The sequence below is a fragment of the Desmodus rotundus genome, chromosome 3 (assembly GCF_022682495.2).
Source record: "Desmodus rotundus isolate HL8 chromosome 3, HLdesRot8A.1, whole genome shotgun sequence".
NCBI lineage: Eukaryota > Metazoa > Chordata > Mammalia > Chiroptera > Phyllostomidae > Desmodus > Desmodus rotundus.
This window is the reverse complement of record NC_071389.1, coordinates 193,999,610-194,019,561: the sequence shown is the minus strand read 5'-3', so window position 1 is coordinate 194,019,561 and position 19,952 is coordinate 193,999,610. Positions and strand designations below refer to the sequence as shown.

Genomic DNA, 19,952 nt, shown 5'->3' with positions numbered 1-19,952 from the left:
GCACGATGTCCTCCCTCACTGGGCATGCGGTTGATGCCGACCAGATAAATGATCCAGTGTCCAGTGGCTCTGTGCCCTGCCCCCAGAGCTGTGGGCTGATGTCAGGACACCATGCCCCTGTTCCCTCTCACCCTCCTCCCTCCCTCCCCCATTCAGGTTGAAGAAGGTTCTGAAGTGTCACATCCCAGACCCCTCGGAGTTCTTTTCTCAGCTGAGCTCAGAGCATGGAGGAGATTTCCAGGTAGGAGCCCAGAGTTGGGGGCGGAGCCAAAGGACTGATGCTGCTGCCGTGGTACCGGGAGGCGGGGCCGGAGTAGGGGCTTTGGCACTGGGTGGGAGCAGAGGACTGCTGAAGGCAAAAGCCTTGGGTGGGTGTGGGGGTGCGCTGGGCTGGGCTGGGCCCGTCCCCCAGCTCTGGCACAGTATTCTCTGCCTCCTGTTTGAACCAGACTGCAGACTGGTTCTAATCCCGGCTCCATTACTTCTTGGCTGTGTGACCTTGGGCAAGTTATAGAACAGCTCTGTGCCTCATGTCCTCACCTGTCAAAGGGGGCGGAGCATAGTGTCACTATGTACGCTGCCCGAGAATATTGCTGGCCCACGGGAGGTACTCGAGCAGCCCTCACTGCAATTGTCACTGGCCTGTTGACCCAGCAGGTCTAGGCAGGCAGAGCTGGGCTGGAATTCAGCCCCACCCCCACCTCCCAAAACACCCTGAACGAACCACCATCCATGACGGCCCTGACCATCTGGCCTCTGTCCTAGCTCCCTCCTCCGGGTTCGCTCTGCCCCGTGGGCTACAAGTGCTCCCCACACCGCAGAGCGCAGACAACGCTCCCTTGGCCCCTGCACAGCATCTCAAGGATGCTCACAACTCCTCTAGCCACTTCTGGCCACAAAACACAGATTCATGTGACGTGCTGGACCCTGTAGCAGTGACACTAAAGCCATTCCGAGTTGTCATCTCCCCTCCCCCAGTCCACACCCACTGCAGGGAGGAAGCTTCAAGCGGGAAGGGGGATGTGGTGGGCTGCCTGTACCACCCTACCCACCCTCCACCTCAGGCTCCCTAGATTTGGGGGGAGGGGATGGGTGGGGCTGACAGGAGCTCAGGAGGAGTGCTGAGGGGCCGGAAGGCTGTCCTGGGCTGGAGTGTCATGAGCTGGCTTTGGAGTTTTTCATCAGGACTGGTCAGGACCCCTTGTGGAAATTTTTGGAAAACTCAGCCCTATATGTAGTGAGCTCCCCACCAACAAAAGTATGCAAGAAAGCCTGACTATGTGTCAAAACATGGCTGAAGGGATTCGTACATTGGATTTGGTTGGAGGTTGAACTAGATGCATTCTCAGGCTTCTGCCACCTTGAAGTCCTGATTCTGCAGGCCTAGGCATTTTGAGGTGAAAGTGGGGTCCTTCCCAGAGAACTGCAAACCACTCCATCTTCCCAGGAGATCACCCGCAGTTACAGACTCTTGCCCCAGGCCTTGTGTATGGAGGGGTCCCTGGGGGTGCACCTGTGGCCAGGGGGTTGGGGCTGGCCAAGGGGGACTCCCTCTCATCCTCTGCGTCTGAGTGGGAGCCTGCTCCTCCTTCTCTCCCTAGGGGTTCTCTCCCAGGACCCCCAGCTTCAAGGCCACAAGGCCCACTGTCCTGTCCACGGGACCTGGAGTGCATGCGAGTGTGTGAGTGTACATGAAGGAGGATGAGTTTCCCCTGGCGTCCCCTCCCCTCTGCTCTCAGGGCATTGTGGATGGAGGCCCAGGCCCAGGAAGTGGCTGACCACACACACCTCGGAGGGGGCCCAGCGAGGCCTGGCACACCAGCACCGGCCACAGGCGTGGGCTCTCGCCGGCTCTGCCCTCCGCTGCCTCTGTGGCCCCCACCCGACCTATGCTCTCTCCCTCCCTCCCATTGGCCTCCCTCCTTGACGTCTTGGGTTTGCCCTAGGATCTCTCTCTCGGATTTTTCTCCTGTACCATGAACCCCTGGTTTGGGGGATGGGGTAGATTTGGTTGAGTGGTGTGTGCATGTACATGCGGGCACATATATGTATGGGGGTGTGTGCACATGGATGTGTCCGTGCATCTGTGTAACAGCCCGCATGGCTCCAGAGACTCCCTCTAGGGAGGGAGAAATGGGGCATTTCTCTACTGGTCCATTAATTCATCTGAAATATATTGATTGGCCCCGCAGGCCGGGTGCTGGGCACAGGAATGCAGCAGGGAGCCCATCAGGCCTGGTCCCTGGGCTCTGGCAGCTGCCGGGGTTCTCAAACGCACTGCCCCAAGGGGTCGACCATCCCCACATCTCTGCTGTGTAGCCTGCATCACACCCTGCACCAGCTGTCCCACCTTGGTTTTCTTACCTGACAACTCCCTGCAGGTACACAGGGACGAAGCAGGGGAGAGGCAGCTCACTGCTATGGAATTGAGGCTGAGAGAGGTGCAGGGACCTGCCCAGGGTCACACAGCTAGTGAGGGCTGGGTCTAGAACCCCGCCTCCCTGCTCCGGGCCTGGGCTCTCCGGATTCTGGGGTGACCAAGAAGTGCTCCGAGGGTGCATTCCTCTCTGTGGAGGGAGGGTGGGGAGGTGAGGGGCACAGGGCAGTGGGAGGGAGATGCAAATTAGGGGACTATTAACTCCCCACCAGAGATGTGTCCATGGTAGTGTGAGGTGGGGGGGTGGGGGGAGCCCGGATCCCAGCCCTGCTCTGAGCCATCAGGGCCAGGGCACATCTGTAACGTGAACAAGACGCACTCTCGGGCCCTGCCTGCCTCGGCATTGGCTGCTTGATTCACATACTCACGCTAGTCCCCAGCAGACCTGGACATTCTACCCTTTGTTGTGTCCTCGGTACCTAGAGTAGCACAGGGTTTAGAGCAGGCGCTTGGGAAGCGGTCTCTCATGGGGTCAGCACATCCCCTGGCACCTGCAGTGGGCCAGGAAGGCCTGAGAAGGGGCTGGGAAGCAGGTGCCTCCTCCGGTTGACCGAGAGGGTTCCCAAAGCAGTGGGCAGGGGGCGGGGCCTGGGGGCACAGCCAGGGAGGGCTTCCCCCAGGGGCCAGCCTCCAGTGGCTTGCTGCTGGAGGAGGAGGAGTTAGGAGCTGTTGCTGAGAACCTGGAGATTAAACTTAACCTGCCACTTAAACCCTGCACTGGCCTGTCTCCCGGCAGAAGTGGCTGTCCTCGCCCTTTCCCTCATCCTCCTTCAGTCCTGGCGGCCCAGCCCCCGAGATCTCCCCGCTGGAGGTGCTGGACAGGGAAGCCAAGGCCACACAGCTGCTCCTGCTGCAGCAGGACAAGGTGCCCTCATCCTCCCTGGAGACCAGCGGCCACTCACTGACCAGCTGCTTCACCAACCAAGGCTACTTCTTCTTCCACCTCCCGGATGCGCTGGAGATTGAGTCTTGCCAGGTGTACTTCACCTATGACCCCTGTACCGAGGAGCCTGACGATGAGGGTGGGCCTGGAGTGCCTGAGGGGTCTCTCCTCCTGCCCCTGCCACCTCTGCCAGAGGAGGATGATGCCTACTGCACCTTCCCCCCCAGGGATGACCTGCTGCTCTTCTCCCCTACTCTCATCAGTGGCCCAAGCCCCCCAAACACTGCCCTGGGGGACACTGAGGCTGATGAAGAGAGGCTGACCCCGTCTCTGCAGGAGGGAGTCCCCAAACACTGGGTCCCCCAGCCCCTGGAGCCTCCCACCCCAGCAGCCCCTGACCTGGTGAATTTCCAGTCATCCCTGGAGAATGCACTGGGAGAAGCTAGGGAGGAGAGCTCTGGCCCTGGCCCTGGCCTTGGGGTGAGGGCAGGCTTCCCCTGGGCCAGCCCCGCCGGGCAGTGCCAGGTCAGGGCCCCCACTTTCTGCCTGCCCCTGAACACTGATGCCTACCTGTCCCTCCAAGAGCTGCAGGATCAGGACCAAGCTCACCTGGTGTAGACAGACAGCCAGTGGTGGGGCAGGTGGCTGTCCACTGTCACTCCAGGTCCAGTTGGGGACTCTGTCGTAAAGGCTTGTCCTCTGCTGAGAGACTCAGTGTCCAGCTGCCCCATGGACATCTTTGCCTAGATGGCCCCCAGTGGGCGCTGCACACAGGGCCATTCACTTCCAAACCACACGTGCTGCTGCTCCCTGGTCCTACTCACTGCCCCAGCCAGGAACTGCAGGGGGCGGGGCACTTGGATCCCCCCCATCAATCATGGGGGAGCCCTGGGTTTTGCCTCTGAAGCATCGCTCCTCCCCAGCCTGCAGCAGTTCCTGGAGGAGAGTTCTCGTGGCTCTCCAGGGGTGCGCTCCGACCTCTTTACTGGGCTTCCTGCCCAGTCCCACCCCCTCTCAGCCCCTCTCACCCACCTCCCCGGGGCTGCCAGAGCCCTCTTTCCAAAACACACATATGGCCATGCCCTCCTTGTCTAAACCCTGCCGGGACTCCCCACTGTCCTCGGCCCCAGTCTTTGGCCTGGCCCTGCCCCTCCAGCATCACGCTGGGTCATTCCCTTCGGGAACCCTCTCAACAGTCCTCCTGAGCCCCTTGGAGCTCCCTTATGCCCCCACACCTTTGCACGCGCCATTCTGTGCCTGGGTGCCCTCTCCTCTCTCACCCAGGTGACAAACTGCCCCATCCCTCCAGTATGAGTTCAGCTTCCCCTGGAGGGAAACACTGCCTCCCTTAACGTGCCTGAACCTCCAGATTCAGTGCAGGAGGGACCAGTTCTCGGGGTTACAGGGCGGCTGGACAAAGAGGCCCGGCCACTTCTCTTGGGACTCTCCTGTGGCCGCAAAAGGTTTGGCTCCTGCATCTTTAATGTCGCAGCCCAAGTATGGACACAAATCCCCTGCCAAAGTGGACACCGGCTGGATCCTTCCTCAATGGCTTCGCAGAGGCCTCAGGCATGCTGCCGAAGAAACCCCACCCGGTGTCGCAGACAGCCCTGGGCTGGCCCCTCCTACTCCACCCTCCACTGCGGGGTGGGGCGGCGGGGGGGGGGGGGGGGGGGGGAGGGCGCGGTCTCTTCTAAAGCCTAGGGGCTGGTGGACCTCCTCCAGAAGGACAGCTCCATCGCTGCCCTCGGCACAGTGCACTTGGCCTCCCCGTTAATTCCCCTGATGAATTAACGAACTGTCTGGTACCACCTTGCCCGGGCTTCCTGCACCCAGCTGCCTTCTCATGGTTCTCACAGGGGCACCATCCACCTCAGGAAAGCACCCTGGGCACCCTGACCCTTCTGAGGTCAGGACTCAGAGAAGTGAGACCCCCTGCCCACTAGGTTCCAGCATGCCCGCTCCAGCAAGAGGCTCGTCCACTTACATGGAAGTCCTCCCCTTCCCACTTCCTTCTCAGGTGCCCCCCTCACCCCTCCCCTCCTCTTCCCTCTGCCCCTGGCACTGATCACACGAGTGATGGCTGTCTTTCCACACCTGGAAGGGACCAGCCTCCTTTACTACTAAGTTGGGGAAGTAAAGTGCTAAATTTATAGGCCTTGCTTGCAGCTGATTGGGCACTTGACCCAGGCAAGCAACCTATGAGTGGTTTAGAACAGAAGCTCTGTCCAATCAGAGAAGCCAGGCCTGCACTGGCCAATCAGATTTCTCTCAGTCTTGGGCCTTTGACCTCAAGGAAGGAGGGAGGCCACTGGACGCAGGAACACGTGGAAAAGGTTCCAGAGGACTCGAGCCCCAGCTTCTGCTACAAATATTCCTGCTGTGGAGGGGGCTACTGGCCCTCCACTCCAGGATTCCTGTTTCCTTATGGCCAAAATCGCCCTTTCCTGAGGCTTCCCGGGTCTTGTGTTCTTACTATGGAGTATCTTAATTGCCTTGCAGGGTCACTTCCCGCTCCCTATGGTTGGGTGCCCCGTATTCTGGGCCGCTGGGCACCTCTGCCCTGGCCCAAGCGTCAGACCCCAGCTCCGTGCCCAGACCCGTGCTGTGTGTCCTGGGGGTAAACTGGGAAACCTCTATAAGTCACCTGCCAGAGTCCTCGGGACGGTGACATTTCTCAGCCTGGATCATTGGTGTTAAATATATGTTTAATTATCAGTGTGTGCCATGTTAGTTTCTGTTTACTTCATATTTTTCTTTTAAGTCAGTTTGCAGTTTTGGTTAAACCCTTTTATTTAATGGAAAATCTTTATATTGCTTCTGTGAATGGAGAGCTGATAGTCACTATAAATAAAAGGTAACTGTAAAAAGAAATACAACAAAACATGTTTTAATTCTTTGCCTGCTGGGAATCTCCTCTGTCTCTTAGTTTAAAGGGGAGATTACCAAGTGTCGTGAAGCTGTTGAAGACACGCCGGCACTAAACAGAGACTCCTTCTTGAGGAAAAGCAGAAGGATTGTAAAGGACATATCAGTTCCACGAAGAAAAGTCAGATTTACCTTATCCTGTGTCCAGGCATCATCTGACACGGTCTCATGGGAAAATACTGCACTTGACTTCTATGAACCTTGCCTGTACCAACCATCAGCTGTGCGCCTTAACTTCCGTGGACCCACTCTGCAAAATGTGCACCATAGCACTGGCCTCGCAGGGGCCTTTTCAGGGGAGGAGAGATGATGCTTGGGAAGTATATGTACATTATTTATTTATTTTTACTTTTTCAGAACCCTCGACTCTGAAAAGTTGGACGGATGGTGGACGGCGACATCTGGCACTCGGAACACTGCACTCGAGGCAGACCGCTGACGGACTGCGCCGGTGCACGGCAGACGTTGTGGACTGACCATAGCCGCGCCCCGCCCCCCCCCAGCCTCCGGAGCTTAGGTGCAGCTTTGGATTCTGTAGGCAGGTCCGGAATGATCATAGCTGGTGATGCCTCTGGACCAGATAATCCCTCAGGTTCCTTCCACAACAGAGACTCAGAATTTCCAGGTGGGAAATGAGATGACGGGGGCTGGAAAGCTGAGAGGGGACCATGACAGGCAGGCCCAGGGAACCCAGCTGGCTCCACCATTTCTGATGAGAGACCCGAGCTGGCAGTGAGCAGATTAAGGGGCCACCTCACACCTGGTAGAGATGTTGTGATGGTCCCGAGTGCAAGAGACTGTGGGTCTTGGGAGCTGGAACAAGGAGGGGGTGGTGGAAGGAGTAAAGGAGAGACAGACCTGCAGGCTCAGATTGCAGGGGAGAGGAGCAGCACCAGCTGGGGACCAGGCAGCCTAAGGCCGGGGACCAGCAGGTGCGGAGCGGGAAGCAGGAGGCAGCTGGGGCAGATTGGGGGATAAGAGCCAAGGGAGGAGAGGGGGCGGGGCTTTCAGCCTCTCAGGTCCCCAGTGTCTTGAACAGTAATTGTTGCCCCAACACCCCGATCCTCCAGCATCGCTGATCTCCACCCCCATCACCACACCTCTGGCCCCCTTTCCAAGCAGCTTCCAGCGCCCAGCTACCCGGAGAACTGTGAAAACAGACCATGACTAGGATGAATAGCCCATCACTGTCCTCCTGATTATTGACATTCCAGACGACTCTCAAAACAGCCAAGAAGCGCCTTAGAAAGGGATGAGAAAACTAATATTTACGTTCAGGCGCTGTGCCAGGCATGTCCCAAGCGTCGCCTCCCATCACCTGCAATGCGCACCGTGAAGCAGGTGCCGTGCTCACATTTGGCAGATTAGGAGGAAACTGAGGCCCAGGGAGGTTAAGACATGCAGCTGATGGTCGGTACGGCCAAGGTCCAAATTCAGGTACGTGTGGTTCCAGAATTTTTGGCCCTTTGTATACATGAGACAATTACATTAATGAAAAAAAAAAGAAGCAAAATTCCACTCTAAACTTACTGGCAACCCATTAAAGAGATTAAAAGCAGCTCACATTCCATCACTGGCATGGTGGCTGAAACCATCCCCACGCCTGTGGCCTGGCAGCATCACCTCTGGGTCGGACCCCTGCTCGTCCTCCTCCTTGGTCCACGTGTCCCCTCTAGCCCCCCCACCTCTGAGCCCTGCCAGGGTGGTCTTGCTCTGGCCATGCCACACCCTTGCTTAACTCCGCAGTGATTCCCTGTTGTCTTCAGGACAAGAGCTGGACTCCCTAATGTGAGTCCACGATTGAGGGGCCTCGGGCAGGGCGCCTCTGCTCTCGTGCCTCAGTCTTCCCATCTGTGAATGGGGTAGTCAGATGACATGATTTCTAAGTGTTTTCTTAGCACTGATATTACGTGGTTTCAGGTGCCACACGAAATGTGGCTTGTGGCCGGGTTTACACGTATTTCACTTCAAGAGTGGGAGGCGAGGGACGAGGGCAGGGACCATAGTTGGCTCATTTAGCTTGACATCTGTTGGTGCTTGGGTTTGAAGTCGTCCTGACACCCAAACAATCTGCTCCCAGACTCCTACACATCCCTCAGGACCCCACTCAAGCACCTCTGCTTCTGGGAGGCCCTTCGATGCGTCCCAAGCGGGGTTGGTTACTGCCTCCTCCGGCTCCCTTCTGAATTTCCTCGGTGAAAGCCACCTGCTGTGAGGTGGGCCAGGCCCTGTGCTAGATTCTGGGGATACAGGAGAGATAATAATAGTTGTGGCAGAAAATCAACCAGACCACATCAGCACAAATCTGTCTTCAGAAACCCCAGGCGCGAGAAGACTCTGCAGGAGCCTCTGACTCAGGGGAGGAGGGTGGCGTGTTGTTTGGGCCTTTAGTGGAAGGGTCTCGTCAGAGTCCAGCCAGTTTTGGGAATAGTTGGTTGAGGATGGTTCTTGGGAGAGGGAAGGAATTGTTCTTGCAGATTAGCAGCCACTGTTTGGCAGTTTGGATTTTATCAACAGGCCGTGGGGGAGGGACAGCTATGGGGACAAGGCCTGCGAAGGCCACAGTGGAAAGTTTTCAGTCCGTCAGGGTTTCTTCCAGAGCTGCATTTACAGAAAGTGGTGTGCCTTGGGCTCTGTGCTAAGTATCGCTACTAACTCCCTCCATCTCTTCAACGGTGCCAGAACAGAGGGGGGCGGGGCTGTTCTTCATTTTCCAGATGAGAAGGCGGCAAAGGCAAAGAGTGGTCAATGGCTTGCGCAGGGCATCCGGCTGGAACACGGTGGGGCAAGGATTTGACGAAGGCAGTCTTCAGCATTCGCAGGGGCAAGTTCTTCATAGCTTTTAAAGGGTGTGCAGGTGTAGAGTCTCATGAAATCTTCCAGCGACCTAGCAAGACAAGCATGGCAGAGATTCTGAGTCCTGCGTCACTGAAGAAGACAGGAGGCGACAGGAGGCCCCGTGAGACGAGGGCGCCGCGTCCCAGGCCACACAGTGGGTTCAGGGGCTGGGAGGGGAGGACTGGAACCCTGCATGCTCACCCCTACATCCTACTGTCTCATGGCCACTGTCACTGGGGACGAGGGGTGGGTGTTGGGTTGTTGATTAAACTGAAGCTTAGCACCAGCGGCCTCAGCCTGGCCCCTGTGACAGCCTGGGGACATCCCCTTGCTGGCTTGCTCAGAGACATTTTCCACCACCACAGGTATGACACACTCCGCTCCCGTCACAGCGTCGGGGGAGCAGTGGCGGTGTTCAGGGCTGTGGGAACGCAAGGCAGGAAGTGCTGAGTGGGGAGAGAGATGCTGCGGGGGGTGGGGGGTGCCCAGCCTACAATTCCAGGAAGGCAGGACGCAGAGGGGAGGGAGGAGCTGGTGGGACACAGGCTGGGCGCTGGCCACAGAGGAGTCCGATGACTGCCTAGTCTGCAAGGTCCTCAGCTTGGTGGGGGAGGGAGTGACCACGGAGGACATAGAGAAGAAAATTGACAGCCACACCCTACCTTTCGGAAGAAAATCGCTCAGAGCCTTTATTGGAAAGGCCCGGCCTGGGAAGGCTCTGAAGAAGCCGCCTAACTTTCGGAGGGAGAGTGCGATCCGGGACTTGAGCCAGAGGCGCTCAGACCAGCTCAGCAGATTGGGGGTGTAGTTGGTAGAGGATGGCCCTCAGAAGAGCGAGGAATTCTTAGAGATTCATCCCTTCATTCCTCATTCCCTCAACAGGAGTTTGCCGAGGGCCTATTAGGTGCAGGTCACAGTGCTCCACGCAGGGGATCCCGTGGTGGACAGACCGCCCTCTGCCCCACCCTGAGGGCTGTGCGATCCCTGTGGGGCAGCTGGTGTGGTGGTAGAAGCATGGACTCTGGACCTTGGTGGCCTGGACCAGGTCCTGCTTCTGCTGACTGCCAGCTGTGCCCCAGGGCTGATGCCTAGATGTCTCTGTGCCCCAGGTTTCTCTCCTGTAAGATAGGGGAAGTACCTGGGCAGTTGTGAGGATTAAAGATGCGAGTGTATGTAAAGTACTCGAAAGAGGCAGGACTGGCGGGGATCGGGCGTGACCACGGCTGCAGGTGTGGATGCAGCTGGCTTGCTGGCTTGCCTCCGATGCTCTCCGCTGGCCTGGTGAGGCAGTTTGGGCGGGGCTGCCCCCCTTCCCTCTCCATCCTCTCGCTCCTCACTGTCTGTCTTCCCCAAGTCTCAGCGCCTGCAGGTTTAAGATGAGACTCTCCCTAGCGGATCTGAGCACTGAAAGGGACAAATCTCTGATGAGGGGACTCTGGGAGGTGTGACACACTTCGGAAGTGACTCGAGGACCCAGGGTTACATGGCCCTTTGAAAGAGCAGCCTGCCGTCCACGCGTTGCCAACAACCACCTGTCCTCACCCCCCTCACCCTGCCTGTAATGGGATGAATTTTGTACCCCCCAAGACAAGTTCAAGGCCTAACTGTCCCTCCCACCTAGGAATGTGGCCTTATTTGGAAACAGGGGTCTTTGCAGATGCAAATAAGATGAGGCTATTAGGGCAGCCTCTAATCCAATATGACCTATGACCCGTGCCTCTGTGAGCAGTGGGGAGGAAACACTGAGACCATGTGCCATGGTCTCATGGGTATGGCCATGTGACCACTGAGGCAGGGATGGATTGACATTAAGCTGCCACAAGCCAAGGAATGCCAAGGATTGCCACCCATGCCACGGTGAAGAGGAGGCAGGAAGGATCCTTCCCTGGCAGCTTTGCAGAGAACACAGTCCTGCTGACACCTTGATCTTGGACTTCTACCCTCCAGAACTGTGAGACAATACATTTCTGTAGTTTTAATCCACCTGTGGGAGGCTTTTTGTTAGGACAGTCCTAGGAAACTAATACACTGCCTTGGAGCCCAGGGGCCCAGCCCTCCCAGACTCTGCCTGTCCAGACAGTGTCTGGCTGGGACCCATGGAGCCTGCCCCCCAAGTCCCTCACCACAGCTCCTGAGCCTCTTCCCCAGAGGGTTTCAGAGAGATGCTTGGCCTGCAGAGAACCTTCTCCAGGCTGGGCTGCATCCTCAACCCTCAGGGCCCCAACGATGGCTGCCTTGAGCTCTGAGGCTTGGCGGGCCCACAGGGTAGGCCGACTAGGGCAGGAAGCTCTCCATGGTCTCTCACCCTGATCTCCTGGAATAGTTCTACTCCCTCCCCCCGTACTAGATCAGATAGTGTCCCCCCCAAAACCTGGAACCTGTGGCACTGACCTTATTTGGACATAGGGTCTCAGCAAACAGAAGCAAGGTAAGATGAGGCCATAGTGGATAGCGTGATCCCATACGACTGGTGTCCTTAAGAGATGAGGGAGACTGGGCACAGAGACCCAGGCCCACAGGGGAGGCGGGGGCAGAGGTGAAGGGACACTTCTGCAAGCCGGGAAGCCGCGGACCACCGGCAACTCCAGAAGCTGGCAGAAGACCAGGAAGGGTTCTTTCCTAGAGCCCGGAATGGACCTGCCGACAGTGTGTGAAGCCTCCTGGTTTGCGGTTATTTGTTACAGCAGCCCAGGCAACAGGTGCACCTCCCAGCGAAGAGAAGAGAATGGAGTCCCTGTTCCACTCGCAATGGGCTGTGGGACCTGGGGCAGGTCACCCTCGCCTCTCGGAACCTTGGTCTCTTCTTCAGCTGAGTGGGGACACGTCACTCCGCAGCCTGGACTGAGGCATCACTGTGAAGAGCCCAGTGTGGGCCTCAGAGCTTGAAGGCCTTACTGTATGACTATAGGAGGGGTCAGCAGCGCCTGTTATTAGTGCGTTCAACCCGTGTTTGTCCCGTGTGCCGGGGGCCGTTCTAGGCTGGCACCCAGCAGGGGACAAGACAGGCAGGACTTTGTCTTCATGGGGCTCACAGTCCAGGGGTGAGGAGGGAGCTGAAGATGTGGCCCTGGCTGAGGCCTGATAAAAATGCAGCCGTTGTGGCACTTCCGCCTCTTCGGTGGACCGGCGTCAGTACCTGCTGTGTGTAGCCCGGGAGGAAGCGGGGTGCGCACACAGGCCTTGGCACGGCATCCAGCTGAAGGTACAGTCAGCACTGTGTTAGTTCGCTGGGTAACAAAGCACTACAAGCCGAGGGGCTTCAGCCACAGAAGTTCATTATCTCACAGTTCTGGAGGCAAGAAGTCCAAGATCAAGGTGGCGGCCGGGTTGGCTCTTTCTGAACGTTGTGAGGGAGAGTCTATTCCATGCCTCTTTCTACTGGCTGGAGGTTTGCTGGCCGTCTTTGGGGTTCCTGGGCTGTAGGAGTGTCACCCCGATCTCTGCCTCCGCCTTCACGGGGCCTTCTCCCTGTGTGCGTGTCGGTCTCTGAGTTTCCCTTTTATCGGGGTGTCGGTCACCAGTTTGAGGGCCCACCCTGCTCCAGTGTGGCCTCATTGTAATGCATTGCATCTGCAGCAACCCCATCTCCAAACAAGGTCCCAGCCAAAGGGGCTGGGGGTTAGGACGGCCACATAAGAACTTGGGGGACACAGTGCAACACATCACAAGCACCGTTTTTGTGCCTCCGGAGCTGAGGTCCGGCCTCCTTCTGCGTGTCTGCTCGTCTTTAGGATGCCGCAGGAAGTGGGACTGTGGATGGCCAGGCCCAACATGTCGTAGGCACTTCACACAGGCTTGTGTAATTAATAAACCGGAGCTATGAGCTCGCATTTCAGGAGGGTTGGCTTTCTGTACATTGCAGCTAAAAACGGCACCGACGCAAGGGCTGCTGTGAGAAACGAAGGAAATAACCCGTGAAGCGCAGGGCGCAGCACCTGGCTGTGAAGCGGTCTCCACAGCCTCAGCCGGGACCTGCTGCCCATTCTCACAAGCCTGCTGTGGAGTGGGGGGAGGGCACAGCTGCCCACCCCCACCCCCAACTCCACCCAGACCTTAAAGTAAAGAAAGGCAGCTCCCCTGGTGTAAAGACTTCCCATGTGCTGGGCCTTCAACAGCCCAGCATCATCCTCCCCCTCCACAGTGATGAGAGGGCAGCTTGGGGAGGTGACAGGTCTTGCCAGGTCACCAACAGGTAGAGGGTCACCAACAGGTGGAGGGACCGAGATTCTGGGCACATCCTCTCACTCTCCAACCCCTGGCAGGATCCTTGTCACCTGTGTGTGGTGGCTACACTAAGGCCTGGCCTCCCAGCCTCACCGGCCAAGCCTTCAGGGCCTTTCTGGAGACCCAGGGGCCCAGCGTTAGTGTGGAATGCAGGCTCCCAGAGAACAGGGAGGTCTTCGTCCCCTGTCTGTGTGGGAACAGGTCCCTCTGCTGTGGTGACATGGCATCCAGGCCACACGGTCACCCTGCCGATAGGAGGAAGTCCTCTCTCAGGGGCCTACTGCCTTCTGCCTGAAGCTCTCCAAGCTCCTGGGGAGGTGGTCCCCGTGCCCAGGCTTCAAATGCCCTCCTCCGCAATTTGCGGCTGCCCCATGTCAGCTCCTCCCCCCAGGCTGTGGCCGATAGATTGATCAATGACCAGCCAGGTGACAAGTACAGAGGACATTGATTGTGCAAGATCTGCTTTTCAGACTGTCCAGCTGCACAGAGCTCAGGCCCAGATGCCTCACTTCTGATGGACACACCTCTGGCCACACGTGGGCCCCTTGGACCCCTGACATTTGCACTCAGCGGGCTCCTTACAGAGCACATGCAGGAGCATGCACATGCGTGTGTGTGACACGTGTGAGGTGCCGCATGGTAGGTGTTGCATAGGAGGCCTTCCTTGCCTTCACCCGAAACTCTGTGCACACACTGGGCACACACATGCACCTCACACGTGCACACACATGCTGGGACCCACATGCCACAGCACACAGGGTCTCAGGTGTGCAGCTTCCTCACTGGGACAAACACTGATCAGCCTGTACACACCCAGAAAACCCCGGTGCCCACCACGTGCTTTGGAGCATGTGGGGTCAGCCCCACCGCCCCTACCCTCTACCACAGCTTCGCCCACTAGCATGCAATTCGCACTTGTGAGTCTCAGTGTGCTACTTGTTGCCACTCTTGTGAATTCAGTGTTCCAGTAGTCGCACTGGAGTATGAAACCAAGCAGGTGGAAGGAATCTGTTTTATTTGACCCAACAGAGCCAATACGTAATCAAGGCCAAACCACCCTTTCTGAGGTACTCTCCATTCTCTGCACTGTGTCTTCGCGCCTGGTGTGTGTCTGAACTGTGCGGCACATCTCAGTCCAGACGGCTGTGTCCCAGCTGCTCGAGAGCCCTGTGGGGCCAGTGCCCCCGAAATGGACAGCACAGCTCTATAGAATCAGGTAGAAATTCAAATAATTGCCAGCTAAACTGAAAAGAGCATCAATTCCCACCCCCTACTCCATTGGCTGCTCGCTTCTCTCCTGTGCCGGGACCACATGGGCCCTGCCTCCTTCTCTCTCTGGGGCCACTGGCTCCTCTGATCTCACCTGTGCAGGTTTGGAGACCTGTGTGCACCCCTGAGTGCACCATTCAGGCCCCTCAGCTTAGCCCCCAGGCCTTGCCACCCCCACCTCATGCTCTAGGGGACCAGGGGCTGTAACCAGGCAGGAATGTCACCAGGCAACGGGCCTCGGGGGACAGCTCAGATCTCCTCCAGGGTGCCTGCAGCGGGGCGGGGCAGGGCGGGGCGGGCACTGCCTGCCTCCAGCCTCTGGACTGTTTACCTGAGTGCCGGCACAGAGCAGGTCCTGAACGGGGCAGCAGCCCATGGAGCCTGGGGTCACAGGCCGCAGAGGACAAGGGCCGGACACCCAGGCCATGGCTCTGGGCCATTGATCCAGCCCCAGCTGGCCAGGTGGGGGCGGGGAGACCTTGGCCTGGAAAAACAGAGGCTGTGAGGTCTGCGTGCAGGCCGGGCAGTCACTTGCCACTCCCAAAGGTAAGTGGGGGCCCCCAGGGGAGGGAACCAGGACCTATGAATGACCTGGTGACAGTGTCCACCCTGAGAGCTGGGCCTGACTCCCTGGAAGTTGAGCTGTCCACCCTGCTGTGAGGCCAGGTCTGCAGGGCCTCATCGGCCGGAGAGTGACCGCATGAGCAGAAGGTGAAGGGCCCCTAGAGCTGGGGCTGGGGCAGTGCGGGGTGGAGCTAGGCCAGGGGCATGGGCAGCCCAGGGGCAGTGGGGGAGCTGCAGGTTCCAGGTGCTGGGAGGCCTGGGCTCAGGTGGGGCTGGTGGATTCTGGGGCAGGGACAGGCAGAGGAGAGGCCTGATTTGCCGCTGAGCACCCACCTTTACTCTGCAGGACTGGACATGCTGCCTTCTCCATACCCAGGCCCCCCACCTGGGCTGCACAGTGTGGAAGACGGGCCCAGAGTCCCACACTGCATTAAACAGGGGACCCTTAGCTGCTAGGCTCAGAGTTTGGAGCTGGCGTGTGTACACGCAGCATGTTCATAAGTGTTTATGAAGTAGGAGTGTGCATCTATGGATCTGTGCCATAGATGGGGGGGTGTACCTCTGTTGCTCCGTGAGTCTGTGTACGTGTGTGTGTATTTGTGTGTGTGGAAGGGACATTCACCTGTGCCCCCACATTGGGGACACACGGCCACAGCAGCTCGGAGCAGGGAATGGTACTCTAGGCCCAAACAGCCTCCCTGGAAGGCTGTAGATCAGAACTCCAGCTCTGCCCTGCTCTGCCTGCCATGCTGAGAGACCTGGGGTGAGTAACTTCACCTCTCTCTACTTCGCTTCCCCAGCCATTAAATAGAAGCAGCAAGGCCAGCACCCCAGGCAGCCGGAGGCTGAGGTGAGCTGTGGTTTGTGGCATTGCCCAGCACAGGGCTGGGGCTCAGCCTCCAGCGGGCAGACCGAGGACCCTCCCATGGTCAGAAGGGCAGGAGAGAGAGAGGAGCAGGTTTCAGGGTAGGGTCCAGATATTCAAATCCAGGGACAAGCCTCAGGCCCCTGTGGCAATTGGGGTACACCCAGTCCTTTCTGCCAGGGGCTCACTGTCAGTGGGACAGAGGAATGTCCCCCAAAGTAAACTGCTCACTGATGGAGATGGTCCAGGACACTTCAGAGGGGCATCTGCCTCTCCTGAGGCACTATGGGAGGGCTTCCAGGAGGAGGTGAGAGCTGAGCTGAGGTGTGAAGGGGCCATCTAAGAGCTGGCCAGGCCAGGAGGTGGACAGCCTAGGCAGAATGAAGGGTGCGTGGGAAAGCTAGGCAGTAACAAAAATTCCAGTGTTCAAGAACCCATCTATGCTGTGCTCTGCCATATTCATTATGGGAATAGATAACTGTGAAGTCCGATGTCACTGAGGTATGATGGGAAAAAGAAGGCATGGGGAGAAACAAGACAGGAGAAGTTGGCCCGGCCACATGTGCACACAGCCCCTTGGAGCTGTATGGGAAGAAACGAGGGGCTTGGCATTCATTCATTCAACTAAAATTACGGAGTGCCGAGTTCTGCTCTTGGAGCAGGGCACACGGCGATGAACAGAACCAAGCCCCCGCTTCCTTGCAGCTCATAGGCGGGGAGGGGACAGACAAAGGACCCACAAGCATCTCATGCAATTCAGGTCTCGAAGCACTGTGAGGACAAATGCTACAGAGAGAGGCGTGGTCAGGGAGGGCCTCAGGAGAAAGAGGTAACATTTGAGCAAAGACTCGAAGGTGGTGTAGGAACAGGCCACGAGGCAGAGTTCAGGAAAAGCGTTGCCGGTGGTGGGAACAGCAAGGGCGAAGGCCCTGTGAAGTGGCATGTGCTTGATATGTTGATGGTTTGGCAAGGAGCAGGGTGGGGCTGCGGCAGAGGGAGGGAGAGGACAGAGAGAAAGCAAGGGCCGAATCACAGTGGGCCTTGGTGGGCTGTGATAGGACGTTGGGCTCTGTTCTAGGCGGATGGGCACCTGGTGAAAAGACCACCCCGGCGGCTGTGTGGCGCTTTGCTACGTGGGCGGTCAGCCGGCTGGCTGTTATTGCAGCAGTCAAGGTGACCGGCAATGGTGACCGGCAATGTTGACCTAGATGATGGGGGGCTGGTCGTGGAGGTGCCAAGAGAGACCTGGGCCCTGGGGACACGGGGAAGGCAGAGCCACAGACTTTTCTGATGGGCTGGTCTGCTGAAACGATGGGCCAGTCGCCGTATAATAGTGAACGACAGGAGCGGTGTGGTCATCGTCACAGCTGCCAGTCGTCCCAGTTGTTCATCTCCTGCTGGGCTGACAGCCCTGAGAGGATGAGAATGGGGCCCCGAACTCACCAATGTGCCCCTTCCATCCCCCAAGGAGCCTGGCATTGTGCAGACGTGCTCGACAAAAATGGGGTGGCCCAGTCACTGAATGCAGGGCCCTGCGGCCAGCACTGCCATCTGTGCACCGAGCCTCCCAAGTGCTGCTTCCTGGAGGCAGCACGATCAGGAGGGAGCACTGCCCCAGGAGTCTGGAGACCCGGGGCTGTGTGCGTTCACCCCTTCACAGAGCATTCACAAACCTGGCAGGCCATGAGCTGGGTGCTGCAGGGAACGGGGGCAAAGAAGACGCAGCCCACTTCCTTGTGCGGGAGAGAGACACAGCCAAAAGACAAGCATATTGTTGATTGGACCAAGGGCTGCCCAGGGGAGGAGGCTGCTTACTCCCCAGGGCCCAGGGCCCAGGGCCCCAAAGCCAGGCCTTGGAGTTGCTTTTAAGGGTCCCCACAGCTCTTTAGGCAGCGGGTGTGGCTACACAGAGGTGGCATCGCCTGAGCCTGCAGAGTGAAATTAGGGCCACAGCGGGGTGGGCAGCAGCCTGCCCTGGGAAGGTCTTGGTGCCACAGGGCAGGGTTCGGAGGCGGCTGGGAGGATTCCGAGTGGTAGATGACTGGGGGGGGGGGCAGGGGGAGGAATCTGGTGATGGGGAGGAGGATGTGCTGGAAGAGAGGTGGGAGGTGGAGAGCCCAGGTAGAAGGCTGCCCCAGGAGTCCACATGGGGGGTGATGGGGAGCCTAGGTGAATAGCACCCCTCACCCCACCTTTGGGCTGTGTCTAATCTTGGATTTTTACACAGCGGGTTTTCTGAAAGTGGGCTTTCCTGTAATGTTCAAAGTCCTCCTGGACAGAAAAGGAGGGGCATTCATTTATGAGGGAGGCAAGGTCCGCAGAGTGCAGGCCTGGCCCGGGGAAGGGGGGAGGCAGGAGAAGGCCTACTGAGTGTCTTACCCTGGGTGCTCCTCTTGCTGCCTCCCCTAATGGGCCTATGACCTTCTCTGAGCCTCAGTTTCCCCCTCAGTACCCAGGTGATATGTGAGGCAGTAGATCATAGGGGCCAGGGGGTTATTCTGCAGACAAACCATTTGGGTTTGCAGCCTGGCTCTGCGGCAAACCGCCTGTGTGACTTTGGCCAAGCTGTTCAGCCTGTCTGTGCCTCAACTTTCCCATCTGTAAAATGGAAACAATGACAGAACTTACCCCCACAGGGTCTGGGTAAGGCTTACATGAAACAGTGCATATAAAGCACTGGAAACAGTTGCAATAAATGTCAACTATTGTCATTTCTAGTGTCCCTGAGTCCCCATAGCGCTGTGAGTCCTCCCAAAATAGGTCCTTCGTAATCCAGAGTCAAGAGTAAAATGGGCGTGGCCCCCCGGGAGAGGGAGGGGCCCAAGACTGACAGAGGAAGAGGACCTGGGCTGTCACAGGGCTGTCGCTGCTCAGGCCATCCTGCTCAGCTTTCAGGGACAGCCAGTTTCGCACGGGGCGGGGGGGGGGGGGTGCGCTATCCCACCCATTTTGGCATATTTACCATCCTTGGCCTAGCCCCATAAAAGCTGGAGGGCCCGCCCCCCACATCTGGATGTCCCCTGGTTAGGGGTGAAGGGGCATTCCATGCCCACTTGAGAATCCCTCCCTCCCTTGCTTTGGGTAGGGGCCACTCAAGACGGTCACTGGGGCTGGATGCCAGAAACCCTTGACTGGGAACACTGCCAAGAGGAGTGGCAGGAAGTGGGGACGCAGGAGGTGGCCAGGAGGGGTTAGAGCATCACTGAGGAGTCTCACTTTGGGAAAACCCAAGATACAGCCCAAAGGAACCCCCACCCCCGCACATTTGGCGATGCATTTCAAAGCCACAGAGGCATTTATGGACTTAGAGGAGGAGACTCACTTCTTGGTGGTCGGGACCCTTGCTCTGAAAGCCTGCCAGAGAAGCGGGGTAGTACTCAGAAGTTTGCTTGGGGGTGGAGGGGTGGAGGGGTGGATGATAGGGCTGCAGACCCAGGGCCCTGAGAGGGGTGGCAGTCAGTTATCACTTACTCATGAGATTTGCTAATTAACGGCTCACTTACAGGGAGCATCCAGGAGTAGCCAAGGAGCAGGAGCAGGGCATCAGACACCTGGATGTGCCCCTTCCTCCCCTCTCCCCACTTACCTGCTGTGTGACGCTGGGCGAGTGGCTTAGCCACTTGGGGCTTCAGTTTTTCCATCTGTAGAACAGGGCTGGTAGTGAGTGCTAGATATTCAAGTCACACTGGGAAAATGGGGCCAGGCCAGGAAAACCCGGGACTGAGTTATTGCTAAAACGCTCTGGGTCTCAGTTTCCTCCTCTGTCCAATGGGTTAGAACTTGGAAAGGCGGTTGGAGGTTTAAGCAGGATGATACATGTAGAGTGTCCATACAGAGTGGGCCTGGGAAAGGGGAATGCCTGGGCACGATGGTCCCCACACCCCTGGGTGACCAGAGGACCCAGCGAGGTGATAGCTGCACAGTGTCTTCCTTAGACACTAAAT

General features: G+C 57.9%; 2 protein-coding genes across 5 annotated transcripts in view; both read left to right on the top strand.

The window, feature by feature from the left end:
- IL2RB (interleukin 2 receptor subunit beta) overlaps positions 1-4,981 on the top strand; it is a 28,840-nt gene extending 23,859 nt beyond the window's left edge. For both annotated transcript variants that reach the window (XM_045187236.3, XM_024579540.4), the window contains exons 9-10: positions 157-241; positions 3,174-4,981. In XM_045187236.3, the coding sequence (XP_045043171.2) occupies positions 157-241; positions 3,174-3,938 (850 nt within the window). In that variant the 3' untranslated portion in view covers positions 3,939-4,981. The remainder of the gene's footprint in view (positions 1-156; positions 242-3,173) is intronic.
- A 9,986-nt stretch (positions 4,982-14,967) lies between these two features.
- Positions 14,968-19,952, top strand: part of TMPRSS6 (transmembrane serine protease 6) — a 36,534-nt gene continuing 31,549 nt past the window's right edge. For 2 of the 3 annotated variants that reach the window (XM_045186899.2, XM_024579214.3), the window contains exon 1: positions 15,153-15,290. In XM_045186899.2, coding sequence (XP_045042834.2) covers positions 15,280-15,290 — 11 coding nt within the window. In that variant the 5' untranslated portion in view covers positions 15,153-15,279. Of the gene's footprint in view, positions 15,126-15,152; positions 15,291-19,952 lie in introns of those variants that run through there. The other variant, XM_045186901.3, reaches the window with a different exon arrangement.